The 15,826-nt window shown below is 36.7% G+C and overlaps 1 protein-coding gene across 1 annotated transcript; it reads left to right on the top strand.

Annotated features, from left to right (window-relative positions):
* The first annotated feature begins 6,180 nt into the window (after positions 1 to 6,180).
* LOC111879229 (G-type lectin S-receptor-like serine/threonine-protein kinase At4g03230) lies at positions 6,181 to 10,461 on the top strand. Its single transcript, XM_023875700.3, has 8 exons — positions 6,181 to 6,668; positions 7,192 to 8,181; positions 8,389 to 8,550; positions 8,689 to 8,879; positions 8,957 to 9,167; positions 9,285 to 9,522; positions 9,699 to 9,849; positions 9,932 to 10,461. Exons 1-8 carry the CDS (start codon positions 6,308 to 6,310, stop codon positions 10,241 to 10,243), a joined length of 2,616 nt encoding a protein of 871 aa, XP_023731468.1. The 5' UTR covers positions 6,181 to 6,307; the 3' UTR covers positions 10,244 to 10,461.
* Positions 10,462 to 15,826: the final 5,365 nt, after the last annotated feature.

Below are 15,826 nucleotides of genomic sequence, written 5' to 3'. Positions count from 1 at the left end.
TCTCTTCCTTGTTCATGTGGTAGGTCATCCTAAATTGATTGTAACACGGAGGCAAGGAGTGAAGCACCATGTCGATTGCCAAGTCTTCCCCAAAGTCAACATTCAACTTGCAAAGACGATCGACATACCTTTGCATCTTTTTCAGGTGCACGGTTCGAGATTCTCCATGACCCATTTTAGCGGAGATCATGTTAGTGAAAATCTTGTAGTGTTCCTGCCTCGCATTTTGGTGGTGTCTCTCCAACAAGTCTTGGTGCATTTCGTACGGATACATGTCCTCGTAGGACTTTTAGAATTCAGCGTTCATTGTGGCTATCATGATGCAATGAACCTTCGTCGCATAACGTTCATGAGTCTTAAAAGCAGTCATTTCAGCCGGAGTAGCGATTTCTGAGTTGATCTTCTTGAGCTTCTCATCGAGGACATACTCCTTGTCCTCGTAGCGAGCAATCATGCGAATGTATCTTATCCATTCGCTAAAGTTCATCCTATCGAAAGTCACCTTTTGGCAAAGGCTCATCAATGTGAACGAGCTAGCAGCAGTGTTGTTCGCGTTCGACATCTACAAATAGAAAGGACAAAGATAGATTAGAATTTGAATCCCTAATTATTACCCAATAAGAAAAATTAGGGCTAGGATCCAACAACAATATTTACATATTAGAAAAGGGATGTCGTAATCTAACATGCAAACAATTTGAAGGTAAGTGAATGACGATTCACTAATTCTCCACCATGAAAACATAACTTGAAGTTCTAAATGTATTGAGAATTCCTAGGTTTTTGTTGAGATTCATTGAACTTTTCAATAGCATGTTTAAATCTTGATATGCCCCTCTCGTTTGTGACTGGGATACCGAGGATCACAAAGTGGGTGTGAATTACCATGCAAATTCACACGGTGCCTTCATTGTAACAATCACCTATTCGATGTGCCGGTAAACCACACACGCTCCATCGAACTATGATAAACAAGGAATCACCCTTTGCCACCTTTGCTTAGAACCAATTAGTGTGCCGGTAAACCACACACGCTCCACCAACTTCTTAGCGAGGGTGCAAAGTGTAATTTCATGGGATTGCATCAATTCACTTTTCCTAAAGTAACTAGGATTGGGAATTTTTGACAAACATGTAGTTACTTTGTATTTCATATTATACTTTTAATGAGGAGATGAGGTTGCCCTATCCTACCCGTTCGGCTAACGACCCTCCACCGATCAAGTAAGCGGTGGGTGTGAGTGTACACCCATTAAGCGCCATTTTATAGGCAGCAACCTTATACCCACCTTATAGACTGGCTTCGTGAATGAGGACTACTAACGGTAAGGCTAGCATTTTTAATCATACATACATATATATATATATATATATATATATATATATATATATATATATATATATATATATATATATATATATATATATATATATATATATTAATCTTGTAATATTATATTAGTATGGGGTTGATTTTTAAACTTGTAAAATTCTAGGGTTTGAAATTTAAATTGTCTAAATTAAACTTTTAATCATAAAACATAAATTTCAAAACTTGAGGGAAAGTTTTAAACTTTTCAAAACATAGGGGATCAAATAACAAATAATCTAAATTAACATTTAATCACATAATTATCCATATTTGATTTATTTAATTATTTCTTGCAAAACAATTTACCAATTTAATTAAAATAATTAATCAATTATCATATAAGGAAATTAATATTTAATTAATTGATAAATATCTTCAATTAGGTCAAGAATATACTCAAATATATCATAAAATCGGATTTATATTGACCTATTTAGATTATGGTAAGTATCCAAAAGATAAACAACAAGAAATCCCGAAATTAGCTCTTTCTGACGCTCGAACTCGCCGAGTACCACAATGGACTCGCCGAGTTGAGCCTACTCGCCGAGTCCACTATGGGACTCGCCGAGTTCATCAGGCAGAAACACAAAATTCGAATTTTGCAAGCAACAAACAAGCAACCAATGCATCAATGCAATAGAAACCAATCTAGGCTCTGATACCACTGATGGGTTTTAGTCATATGAACATTCCTATGTGCACATAAAACCCTAATGCTTGGATCTAGGTTTCTTTAATTGAACATGCATTGAATCCAAGACTTCTAATGACTATTAGAGTATAATAACATAAGAAATCAGATATGAATAATTACCTTGAATCACTTGCTTGAATCTTCTTGTCCTTGGAGCTTTAGAGTCATAATTGTCACTCCTCTAATGGATTACAAACACCAACTAGCAAGAGGATCATTATAGACAGAGGAGAAAGGAGCTAGAAATCGGCCAGGGTTCTTCCAAAGCAAGAGTGCCGATTTCATCAACCCCTTGGGTCTATTTATACTTGTAAGGCTCCTAGGGTTTCACCCTTAAAACCCTAATTGGATAACTTTGGCCCTAATCAATCCCATACCCTAATGATAAGCCTTGGACGATTTTAAGGTCTATCCAAAGCCCTCAAAACCGTCCCCCTTTATCCTTAAGGGATTATAGCCCAAAATACAACTATCATTCAATTGACAGTTTATGCCCCTTTATTCAATTAATCTCTTTAAGTCACCAAATTAATTCCTAATTAATTTATGACTTATATTAATCAAATAATAATATTATTATTCCTTATATTATTCTCATAATATATTAATAATATTTCTTCTCTCATTATAAATCATCCTTTCAAGTTGCTATGGTGAAGGCAACCCAAAAAGAACCCTGCTCAACCGGGTCAAATACTTGTCTAATATAGTTGCAGCCTTAGACACTATTCCAACATTATATTCTCAAAATATATCAAAACATATATTATAATATTAATATATTACACGAAATATTTGTAGAATTATAGCAATATCATTAGACAAAAGTTGATAATGTACTTCAAGAATTGGTAGCGCATCCTCAAGTAAGAACCTACAATGAGGAACTATGCTTCCCTATATGATGATAAGGTATCTAGATATGTTATTATTTTTGTGTTGTGTGAAAGATATCATTGTTGATAAGGTATCTAGATATCTTATTATTTTTTGTGTTGTGTGAAAGATATAATTGTTGACAAATAGTTGATGATTATTGTTAAATGACGTAATAAGCTTTTGTAGCTACGCACCATAGCTAATTATTCTTGAATGATTTCTATAACTGAAAAATATAATTGACTATTGTTGTATGACATAGCAAGTCTGTATACCTGAAACCTAAAGTGGGATATTATTGAATGACATGATAATATTTCGTAGTTGAAAACTATATTTGATTATTGTTGAAATTTTTATGTCCATTTCACAATTTGGTCTCATTTAACATATCTCTAAATATTATTAAAAGAGAAACCTTATGACATCATCTTAAATAATTTGGACCATTGATTGTATTTCAATCTTATTTTTTCCAACCTTAGATCAAATTGCTGACATCATCTTCCCCATATGGAATGTATTTAATGCAGATAAATGTTTTCCAATCGTCAAACAATAATTTGCATTCGTTGAAATGGAATGTATTTAATTCCAATAAAAACTTTCCATATTTTAAATCTTGAATTTCCGGTTAGGAAGATTTCAATATGGTCAATTTTAAAAGCATATTACAACCTTGGTCCTTAGTTTTTCTCCATGCATGGTCTTGGATGTCTTAATGGGTTAAGAAGTTAGGGTTTTTGGATGATGAAGATTCAATAGCCATGCAAGACTATAAAGTTTGAAACTTTATGGTTACATATATCATTTGAGGGTTAGATATGGATTTTGGATGAAAGAGCTTAAAGGTTTAAGCTCTTGATGGATTGGTAGGATGGCAGCCGTGTACATTGGGTGTACCAAAGGGTACGCTGCACGTACGTGGTTAGCCCCTCGACTTATGGTCAACGCGTAGTATGCCCCGCGTACATGTTGAGTGCATCGAACATACTCAACTGAGCTGAGCCGGTCGACTCGGTTGACTTTTGACTTTGTCCAGGATTTTGACCAAGTTTGAAGTTTGAACTAAGGGCATTTTGGGTATTTTGACTTCTAAATTGATATTTGGGTCCCTTTTAATTGTATAGGTGACCAGTAGAGATAACTTTTAGATCAATGATCGGTGCAACTATTCTTTCAGACTGTGAGGTGATTTTCTCACTATATCCATGGGTCGAGGGCACTAATGTCCGCCCATTACTTGTTATGTGGAATGCTAGTTGTCTCTGTGATGCTTGCATAAAAGACTAGGATCTAGCCCTGGCAATTGTATGAATGACCAGGATCTGGCCCCTAACAATTGTATGAAAGACCAGGATCTGGCCCCTGACACTTGTATGTAAGACCGGAATTTGTCCCTCGACATTGCAAGGGAAGACCATGGGGGTAGCCCATGACACTTTTATGTAAGATCGAGATTTGGCCCTCGAAATTGCAAGAAAAGACCATAGGGGTAGCCCATGACACTTATATATTATGGTATGTGGTAATTTAGGGAACTCACTAAGCTTTGTGCTTATGGTTTAATATTTATGGTTTCAAGTACTTTTGGTTCGAAAGGGAAGTGCCAACGTGACCCGACCTAGGACTTTTCTCTTTCTACCCTTCGGCCCAAAACACAATTCAAGGGTAAAATCTGTTAACTATCATCACCTCCTTCCACAAGAACTAAACTTTGCCTCTTTAAGGCCCAAAACCTTACACAATCGACTTCCGGTCCATGGCTCAGAAATGGTAAGAAACAGGACGTTACACACCAAATTTTCTTTCGTTTTCCCATTTGTCAAGTTTCTCCGTAAAGTGCTCGCTTGTGGTTGCCAAATGATTAACAACGCCCATTAACTTGTCTATTTTACTGTCTTGTGAGGTGATTTGGTCTGCTTCCAGAACATGAAAGGGTGAGATGATGTAATCTGCTTGCTGAAACTGATAGGGTTGAGGTGATGGGGACCGATGTTTAGGGGGACTCTATTGCATTGGTGGAGACTTCACTCCATGCAAAGTCTAAGTCAAATAACATGTATAGAATGACAATTAGATCTCAAAATTCGTTGCTTCAACAACATGTGAAATGTTGTTTTCCTACAAAATAAAATCATTAACTTTAACTGCATATAACTTTTGTGATTTTTAACTATATATAACTTTATAAGGAATGTATAACTATACCAGTGACAAGTCTAATATACGTAAACATTGCTTGGCAATTAATTATGTTTTTATTCTCCATGCCCTCATTCTTGGAAATTCATTTGCGGTGTGATGCGCATACCTCAAAGCTTCTGGAAATGTCTCCAAAATCCATACCTAGTATAACTTTAAAATGTTATGATTTGTCGATACTTATAAACACTTTAAAATGTAAATGCATAATATTAACTGTACTTAAAACTCACCTTAAATGGAAGCTGAAAACCGATCACTGTATACTTAAATGTCTTCGGGGAACCCACATTGTCCTGATCTCATAAATATATGTGGATTTTTCCAAACACGAGTCATAATTGTGTTTGACTATACATTCATAAAAACTTACAACATTCAAACCTATCGTATTCATTTTAATTAATATAAATCATTTTGTGTTTGACTTCAACAACACGTGTAATGTTGTTTTCCTACAAACCACCCACCCATTTCTATTGGTCATTTGATGAATTTTCTTATTTAAGTTTTGGTCATTTTAAATAATATCCTTAAAACAATGGCTTAAAGCGATCATCACTATAGCTTATAATGCGACAAATAATTATTTAATAAATTATATAAATTTATTTTTTCATTTTTTTAAGCAACAAATGTATTCCTAAATTACTTATATCTAATTCCGACATAGGAGTATAGGACCTCAAGGAGAGAGAGGGTAACAATGATACACTTATAATTTCTTTTCATTAATAATTATATTTATCACATATTGTCGCTATATTTAAGGGTCTCTTTGCAATAAACTTTTTGGGGGCAAAGATCCAGGAGTAGGTTTACCATCATAATGATTGAAATTTAATTTTAATATAATACATTAGTTATTGATGTCATTTCTTATAGCGCTAATGGTCGTTGACGCTCGTCAAAATGACTTAATTTGTTTTCATGCATGTAGCCATCTCTCGTAAAAATTAGTGAAATAGGAATGAGCGACAAAGACCACTAACCAGTAGTACCATAGTAAAGTTGGACGTACTTTTTATCAATCGATTACTTTGACACAAATAATTGAGCTCTTTCTTCTGTGCATACACACCTCACAGTCCTCGCTATGGTATCATTATCCATTCATCAAACAGTTCGTACAAATTAAACATTCAGAAACTATCATGATATCTTCAGTCACGAATACAGAAATCATCTCCTTGTATACATTAATTCTGGTGTGTTGTTGTTGCTACTGTATTTCAGCTAAAGACAACATAACGACTGGGGAATTTATCAATGATGGTCCTGATTACTTAGAATCTTCTGGGAAGAAGTTTCAAATGGGCTTCTTTCCACATGGAAAAACAGAAGTAAGAAGATATGTGGGGATATGGTATACGATGGATCCAAAGACTGTTGTGTGGGTTGCTAACCGTGATAACCCATTGATGGATTCCACTGGAATTCTTACTGTTGCGGAAGACGGTAGTGCTAAGCTGTTAAATGGAAAACAGGTTGAATACTTCTCTACAGACACTTCAGGTTAGTTCAATTGGACCAATTAATTAGTTTTGTGAAAGTTTATACGATCAGTTAGGGAGTTAGGAGTCCTTTGATAGTTGCTATTGAGATTCAAGGTCTTAGTCAAAAGGCATATCACAAAAACCAAGTCAAAGGACACTGTAAGAAGTACATTTGTTGTGGAATTTAGCCTGGAATATCATATTAATTAATCACTTGCACCTAATTGTTAACGCATTTCACATACACTATTTGGTCTCCAAAATCCTTAGTGGTTCATGATAATTGAACATTCTCGTGTATTTAGAACCAAACAATTCCAAAAAAGTTATAAGTTCGCTGGATAAAAAGTAATCCATCAAAACCAACACATATTCTATTTCTATGATATATTGTGTGTGCTTGTTGTGTCATCCCTTATTCGAGTTATGTCGTATATAGTGTCAATCGAGTTATACTTTATACAAATGGTCACTATCTAATACATTAATTTCCATGATATTATGCCTTCAATTTTGACCAACTTTCACCATGGGGTTGCCAGATGGAGCTTCTTCAACGGCACTGAAGTTGTTGGATAACGGAAATGCCATATTAATAAATGTTATATCAGGAAACATATTATGGCAGAGCTTTCAAACTCCAACAGATACTCTTCTTCCTGGAATGAAGATGGTCGATAATAACTTAAAGTTGACATCATGGAAAAGTCGAGAAGACCCAGGGTCTGGAAGCTTCGAGTTTCAGCAAGACCCTGGTACAAACCGATACTTCATTTTGGAGGAATCAACCAAGCTTCGATGGAAAAGTGGGAACATGTCGACGAAAAGTTTTGATGAGAATCAAATTTTCTCTCAGGCCTTCCAGTTGCTGTCAAACACTACCACAGACACACGAACGATCTTTAAAAGTGGTGATAAGAAAAGATGTTCGGTGAGGTCGTCTAACTGCACAGGGAGTACTGACAAAATTGTATATAACGAAAGTTATTGGGTGATCGAGCCTTACTCAAGGTTGGTAATGAACCATACAGGGCATATACAGTATTTTAGTTGGCATCAAGAGGAAAATAAAAGTCATTGGATTTTGGATTGGCAAGAGCCCAAAGATAACTGTAGCGTGTATAAGGTGTGTGGCTCATTTGGGATTTGCAACCAAAATAATTCGGTCATGTGTAGTTGCTTACCTGAATTTGAACCTAATTCACCCGATGAGTATAGAGCTGGATGCAAGAGAACGTCTGAAATCTGTCTCCCAGGAACTAATGACACATTCCTGACAAGAACTATGATTAGTATGGATGATACAACTTTGCCCTTCTACAAATCAGAGAATGAATCAGCATGCAAGAAGAAGTGCCTTAAAGACTGTCAGTGCCTTGCTTATTCTTATATTTCTCAAAACAAGCTGGGAGGCTTAGTGGATGAAAGTCGCAATGTGGAGTCTGGTTGCTGGATCTGGAACTCTGAACCAGATAATCTTAGAGAGAACGGTGCTCATAATATCTCCTTTCGTGTTTCTAAGTTATCAAAAGGTATTTCATTTATTCTTGCACAGAAACTATTAATGTTTCTAACTAATTCTATCTATCATAGTATTTACAGTTGCAGAAGAACGATGCAGAAAAAAAAAGAGTTCATTATATATCTCTGCATTTGAAATTATGTATGTATATATGTATGTATGTATGTATGTATGTATGTGTTCTATATAAACTCATATTGCGCGATTTCATATGTAGGGCGTATAATCAGTCCACCACCGGAACAGGAGCCAAAGCCAACAGAAAAATCATCATTTGTGAAACGTGTTCTTGCTATTGTTATCATTGTTTCAACGCTGGTGCTTTTGTCATTGTGTGGCATTAGCTATATTTTATACAAAAGATTAATGAATAGAAGAGGTAAGTCATTATGCATACTCCAGATCGATGTAGACAATTACTTTTCTTTGAAACACTCTATGTATAATTATTTATCATGTGAAACTTAAAATCTGAATTTAAGGCTTACCCTTCACTTGTCCTATCATGAAAGCACAGAAAACAACGAATTGCATTCGAATGATACACGGAGACGTATGAAGGAGTTACTCGATCCAGATCACTCAAAAGAAGATGACAGAGAAGGCATTGATGTGCCATATTTTGAGCTGGAAAGCATAATAGCTGCTACTGATGACTTTTCAGAGAAAAATATGCTTGGACAAGGTGGTTTTGGGCCTGTTTACAAGGTAACAAATTAAGAAACTATATTTTCAAGTTAATTTTCTTCCAATTCAACCAATTATAATTAAGTACTTTATTATAGGGTAAGCTTCCTGGAGGCGAAGAAATTGCAGTGAAGAGGTTGTCAAGCCTCTCTGGACAAGGTTTGCAAGAGTTCAAAAATGAGGTTATGCTTATTGCTAAACTTCAGCATCGAAATCTTGTTAGACTATTGGGATATTGCATCAAGGGAGAAGAACAGATTCTTCTTTATGAGTACATGCCAAATAGAAGCCTAGATACATTTATATTTGGTTAGTTCATTTCTCCATTCATATGATTAATTATATCCGTAAATACATATATATAGACTGTTCAGTATAAATAGAATACAAAGAATTAATATGAAACTTTATTATTTCCTTTGCAAGATCGAACGCTGTGCGCATCACTGGACTGGAAAATGAGATTTGAAATCATTATGGGAATTGCTAGAGGACTTAACTATCTTCACCATGATTCTAGGTTAAGGGTTATTCACAGAGATTTGAAAACAAGTAACATTTTGTTAGATGAGGATATGAATCCAAAAATTTCGGATTTTGGCTTGGCCAAGATAGTTAAAGGTAAAGATATGGAAGCTATGACCAACAGAGTTATCGGAACCTTGTAAGTATTTTAATACTAGCACTCCTTTTTATTAAACAGGATTCCAACTTGATGTTGGAGATAGAAGTGGTTATCTTTCAAATTTAAAATTGCTATGGATTTTCCCCGTTTATGTCAATCCAGAACTTTACACATCGGGCTCTTCTAATTGGCAATATTCTTTCTTTGTTTCTCAGTGGCTATATGTCTCCAGAGTACGCACTAGATGGGCTGTTCTCAGTTAAATCGGATGTTTTTAGCTTTGGAGTAGTGATGCTTGAGATTGTAAGTGGAACAAAAAATACAGGATTCTATCAATCACAGAGAAGTCTAAGTCTTTTAGGACATGTAAGTTCTATAAGAACTTCGAAGTTGCTACCTACATTAATTAATTAGTAGTTATATATCTTTATGTCTACAAATATCTCAGGCATGGAATTTATGGAGAGAAGATAAGCCATTTGAGTTGATGGATAAAGTACTAATAGAATCATGCAATTCGAGTGAGGTATTGAAATGTATAAATATTGGACTCCTATGTGTACAAGGAGACCCTGATGATCGTCCTACCATGACCAAAGTTGTTTTGATGCTTGGAGGTGATATTGTCACACTCCCAACTCCAAAAGAACCAGCCTTCATTGCAAGAAAGGACAATGCTACTTCCTCTTCCTCTAGTTCTTATAAAACAGATACGCAATCCAAAAATATGTTGACAATCACTAAGTTGGATGGACGCTGAAAGGGTAATTAATTTGTCAATGGCCTGTGTTTTGGTTTATCGATTGATACTCACTTTTCTAGTATTCTACTGTGATCCTCAACTGTACAAAGGTGTCTCTTGCATAAAGCATGTTGTTAAGTTGTTTTTCTGGGGTTAAATTTTTTAGGTCATTCCTTTTCTATCTAATGTACTTAATCACAATATGTACTTTAGTAAAAATGTTTAGTTTGTTGGAAGTTAATAGGATCAAATGTATATATGCTAATTATTAAAGGTAAATTAAATGCACAAATTATGAGCTATCTGATTGTGGAAAACTATATATAATTAAAGGGACAAAGTCTTGATATAACTTTCTACTCCTCACTAGGAGTGAAAACAAACTGTTACAATTGAGACCGCTTGGAGACTACTTCTATTTATAACCTACAATTCCTAATGTCAAATTGATATACCTACAATACATTATTTCATTGCAAAGTAACACAAGACATATCTCCTTATATCTTGGAAACATGAAAAATATTTAGAATAATATAAAAAGTACAAAGATATGTTAATTCTTTATTCAAAAAAAAAAGCTATCATTCCATAAAAGTATCATTCCTTATCCTTACTAAATTTATCATTCCTTAACTTATCCTTCCTAAAGCTATTCATTCCTAAGTTATCCTTCATTGAGCCATCATTACAAGGTTTAAACAAATGTTTTCGGTTTAATGTCACGTTCTCTCTCTCTTAAACTGGACCAAGCTCGATCTGTCACTTTGAGTACATTCACATGTGTATTCTTCACATGCATCAATGATAATGTGAAATATTCGTCTTTTGCTTTTTCAAAAAACTTTATAGTAATTTTATTCATTCCAATTGACATTTGATGATTAAATAAAAGTTATTGTTTATTTATAAGTAAAGTGTTGCTATCTTCTGTCAATTGTTTACTATTGTTTCAATTTTGCATGTTTGGACTTCCAGAATAATTACTTTATTCAAACTCTCCACAATCAGTCATATGTTGGAAGTAGGTATGAATCAAGACTGCCATGAATTGAGCTTGTAGATGTCTAAGATGTTAGACATAGAAAAAGTTGCTACAACATTCATGAGTGCTCATAAGTTCTAAGTATTGGATTCAACCCATGTTCACTTGTATCACTTCATGGAATTTATCTCGAGTGATCATGAGACGGTAATAACATATAACTCTTCAAACCTAGAGATATGAGTTGTGGATTATGAGTTGGTTGTGCATTGATTGTACGAAAACGCATCGGTAACTCGATGTTATAAAACGTGCTTTTGTGTATGATTCAACAAGTAGTTAGTACAAGCATATTAGTCGAAGTTTATATGTTCCTTTTAATCCTTGGAGGATTAAAAGCGGTATTTGGGCCCCTCGATGGTTTTGTTTTGACCTATGTACCGGGCCCAGTCAGAACCAAATTGATGTGTTCAGTTTAGTTCTATGTCAAACAAATCGGAAATCGAGAAACAAACTTCTGGACAATAAGTATGACATTGTTCATGTATTTGTCTGGATGGTATCTAGAATAGAGGATTATATGATCACTTATCTTAAATGGCAGGTCATCTTAGTTCCGCGAGACTTTGAAAGTGCTACGATTACTAGTCGGATCCTGAAGTCATACCTGTAACTATAGTTATTAGACTTATCCAAGTGGGAGACTATTGGATAAGGTGTCTAATTCCATAACTATATTTAGTATGTACTTGACCCGGCTTGGCATGGTTGGGTTGCAATGCATCTCAACAATTGGATAGATAAAATGAGAATAAGGACACTTGTGGTTTGTTAATATATTATAAGTTCTAACATATTAATATGAAATCATATTATTTAATTAGTATTGATCAAGAATTAATTTGGAATTAATGTTGTGATCAAAAGAGACTAATTAAATATGTCACGATTGACTATGTAAATCATTCATTCTTATATAGTAGGCTTAAGGTCCATGATTCACTAGATTGAGCTAGGACCCATTGGGTGCTCCATGGAGGTTGAAACCCATAGATCAGGGGGGGGGGGGGGGGGGGGAATGAAAAGCTATGCACTTTAGGGTTTACATGGTGTAACCCTACATATGACACACTATATAAAGAACCTCATGGTAAGCAAAATCGGCCACTAAGACAAGAACAAGGAGGGCTAGCCGATTTTGAGTGAAAGTGTTCTTCTCTAAAGTTATTCTAAGAGTTGTGGTGTTGTTTGAACCATTTGAGGCATCACATTTGGGGTGCTAGGCTCACAAGGTCTTAAGGAATCCACACTACAAGAAAGGTATGTCATTCTACTAGCTTTTATATTACAAGTACCCATGCCATGCTAGTTAGGATGAGAACCTTGGAAAAATCAAATTTGCATGAATATTAGAGAAAACATAGATCCAAGGTTTCTAGGGTTGCACGTACACCATATGAGTGTTAGAATGCTCAAAACCCATCAGGGATATGGTTCTCCTGATGGTGTCACCTTGGAAAGGTGTCCTCCGATTCAGGAAGTGAGGCAAGTTGGGCCCCAGGTACGTTGGCCCTTTTAGAGTTGCAGCCCCAGTGGACAAGGTGGCGTATAGGTTGGATCTACCAGCTGAGCTTACCTAGATTCACAGTACTTTCCATGTCTCCCAGCTGCGGAAGTACCTGGTAGACGACTCGGCTGTGGTACCTCTCGAGGATATTCAGGTGGATGACAGTCTGAACTACATCGAGCGACTGATAACCATTCTAGATAGGAAGATGGAGGTGTTGAGGAACAAGGAGGTAGATCTGGTGAACGTGCAATTGCAGCACCGCAAGGGTTCGGAATGGACGTGGGAGTCGGAGGACGAGATGAGGGAGCATTACCTCAAGTTATTTTCAGCAGCAACAACAAACTTCGAGGACGAAGTCTAATTCAAGTGAGGGAGATTTGTAACATCCAGGATTTGTAGGTATTAATATTATTTATTTTATTGATTAATGGGCTATTGTTGGTTTGGTCCAGGATTGTTGGGCCTTAAGTTTTAGGCTAAGAAAGGCAATACGCGCGGCGTACCATGCCTGGTACGCACAACGTACTCAAGAGGTTGGGGCAGGGAGGCCATGCACGTACGTCTAACATACCAAAGGATATGTGCAGCGTACATGCACAGGTTCTAAAACGCTAACTTTTAGGGTTGGACCCCTATAAAAGGATCTTATGCCTTTGGTCCAGCCTCCCTCTCATCTCTATACAGCCACCACGAAAACCATAACCCCTATTTGTGTATCTTTGTTATTTGAAAGCCATTTGAGAGTACCTTGGTGTAGTTTTGGTGCTTTGGAAGAGAAATGAGCTTGAAGAAGAAGCAAGGATCGACCAAGAGCTTGTAGATCTAGGAGATTGGCATCATTTCTGACTCTTTTGAGGTATCAAGTTCCATAATTGGCCATTGTATGCTTAGATTTGTTTATGGGAGTGTTTAAGGTCACTTTTGGACTCCATTGTTGAGGCTTCTTGCATCTTTATGATTTCATACCATAATAGCTATCCTTTTGGGCGCTTAGAGGCACTATAAGTCATAACAATTAGACCTTGATGGTTAAGCCACAACCATGCAAGTGTTTGATGATCATAAAGCTTGTTAAAAAAACCAAAATCATGTTTTGGCCCCAACCATGCATGCAAGCACATAAAGTTTGTGACTTTATGGATTAAAAGGTCTTAAAGGACCTAGATCTACATTTTGCACGTAAAGACTTAATGGATTAAGTCACAAATGAAGTCCCAAGAAAGCTGGCCAGTACGCTAAGCGTACACCCTGGTACGCTACGCGTACTGGGTCAACTCTATGTTTTGGTCAAAGGCCAGCGTACGTTAGGCGTACGTGCCAGGTATGCCACACATACGCATGTAGAGTGGCTATATTGGACTTTTCGGCCTTAAGGGACTGGGTTGGACTGTTGGGCCCCGTGGCCCACTGTGGAGTATAGTTTTGGGCCTGGGAATTTGGAATTAGAAGCATTTGGCCTTTTGGGCCATATTGGGCCACTCAAGATTATTTCATTTTGGGCTAAGGACTTATGAGAATTATAAAAAGACCCATTTGAAGGGTTGGGCCAAATTTTGAAAATTGAGCCATTAGCGGACCCTTAGGGAGCCTTGATGGCCCATGGGTGGATTTGATTTAATAAGTTAGAATTAGGCCTTAAGAATATTTTAAGTTATGCCCAGGGGGTAAAATGGTCATTTTACCCTAAGTAATGTTATAAATTCTGATTGAGTGTTATTATGATTACGGTAGCCGGGAGTCATCGGAGCAACTGTTAGAGATTACTTTCCATGAGATTCGACACTCAGCTTTACGAGGTGAGTTACCTTCCAGTAGAAGTGGGCCAAAGGCACCAATGCCCGCCCACTAGTAGTTGATTGTAGTTGAGATAATTGTCTTCGTGATAATTGTTTGGTTTGTCAATATCTGTTATGTTTTATTTGCTAGAATGATATAATGTATGTGATAATGGTAGTAGGGGGAATAGTCCCCTTATCCGGTCGATAAAAAGGGGGTAGGTTAGGCACCACGGTATGCCTGACAACAAGATTATGTTATGATTTTATGTGGTAGTAATAGGAGGTGAAATAGTCCCCATAACCGGTTGTGATAGACCAGAGGGGTAGGTTGGACACTCCGGTATGTCTGACATGGGTAAGTTAGGCACCCCGATATGCCTAGCAGGGGTAGCTTGAGCACCCCGGTATGCTCAGCAGTGGAGGTCGGGCACCTAAATATGCCTGGCAATATGTGTTATGCATGGTATGTGGTATGATGGGGGAACTCACTATGATTTGTGCTTACAGTTTTCAGTTTTGTTTAAGGTGCCTCTTCAACAAAGGGGAAGGAGTTGGCGCAGTAGCTGCACATCAGACGCACACCAGATTTCCACATTATGAGATTCTTGGGATTGTACCCTGACATTATTATTATTCCACGACATGTTTTATGACATTTTCCTTATGGGATTATGGATTGATATGATATTGATGATGTTTTTCAGTAAACTGTTTTACATGTAACATAATTAAAACAAAATTTTTGGCCTTGAAAATTGGGATGTTACAACTACCCATTCCCATGTGGAAGTGGGAAGAGATCACCATGGACTTCATCACGAAGTTACCGAGGACAGAAAGGGGTGTGGATGCCATATGGGTTATTGTGGATAGATTAACAAAGAGTGCCCACTTTATTCTGATCTTCGAGAGCATCTCCGCAGAGAAATTAGCAGATATTTACATGCGGGAGGTGGTGGTCAGGCACGGGGTGACAGTGTCAGTAGTCTCTGACCGGGATGTTCGATTCATATCTTGATTCTGGAAGAAGTTCCACAAGGAACTGGGCACTCAATTGCATTTCATGACGCATACCACCCCTAGACAAACTGCCAGAGTGAGAGGACGATCCAGACACTCGAGGATATGCTTCGGGCATGCGTGTTGGATTTTGGAGGAAGTTGGGATACTTAGCTCCCACTAGCAGAGTTTTCATATAACAATAGTTATCATGCTAGTATCGACGACCTCCATTTGAGATTTTTTATGGTCGAAGATGTAGGACCCCG

The sequence above is a fragment of the Lactuca sativa genome, chromosome 8 (assembly GCF_002870075.4).
Source record: "Lactuca sativa cultivar Salinas chromosome 8, Lsat_Salinas_v11, whole genome shotgun sequence".
Taxonomy (NCBI): domain Eukaryota; kingdom Viridiplantae; phylum Streptophyta; class Magnoliopsida; order Asterales; family Asteraceae; genus Lactuca; species Lactuca sativa.
Note: the sequence above shows the minus strand (reverse complement) of the source record. Positions and strands in the feature narration are given on the sequence as shown.

Bases quoted from the DNA above. Each gene is read 5' to 3' on its own strand.
- LOC111879229 (XM_023875700.3), top strand. From the start codon at position 6,308: ATGATATCTTCAGTCACGAATACAGAAATCATCTCCTTGTATACATTA. The intron at 6,669-7,191 runs GTTAGTTCAATT...TGGGGTTGCCAG, and splicing joins CTTCTCTACAGACACTTCAG to ATGGAGCTTCTTCAACGGCA. The intron at 8,182-8,388 runs GTATTTCATTTA...TTTCATATGTAG, and splicing joins TGTTTCTAAGTTATCAAAAG to GGCGTATAATCAGTCCACCA.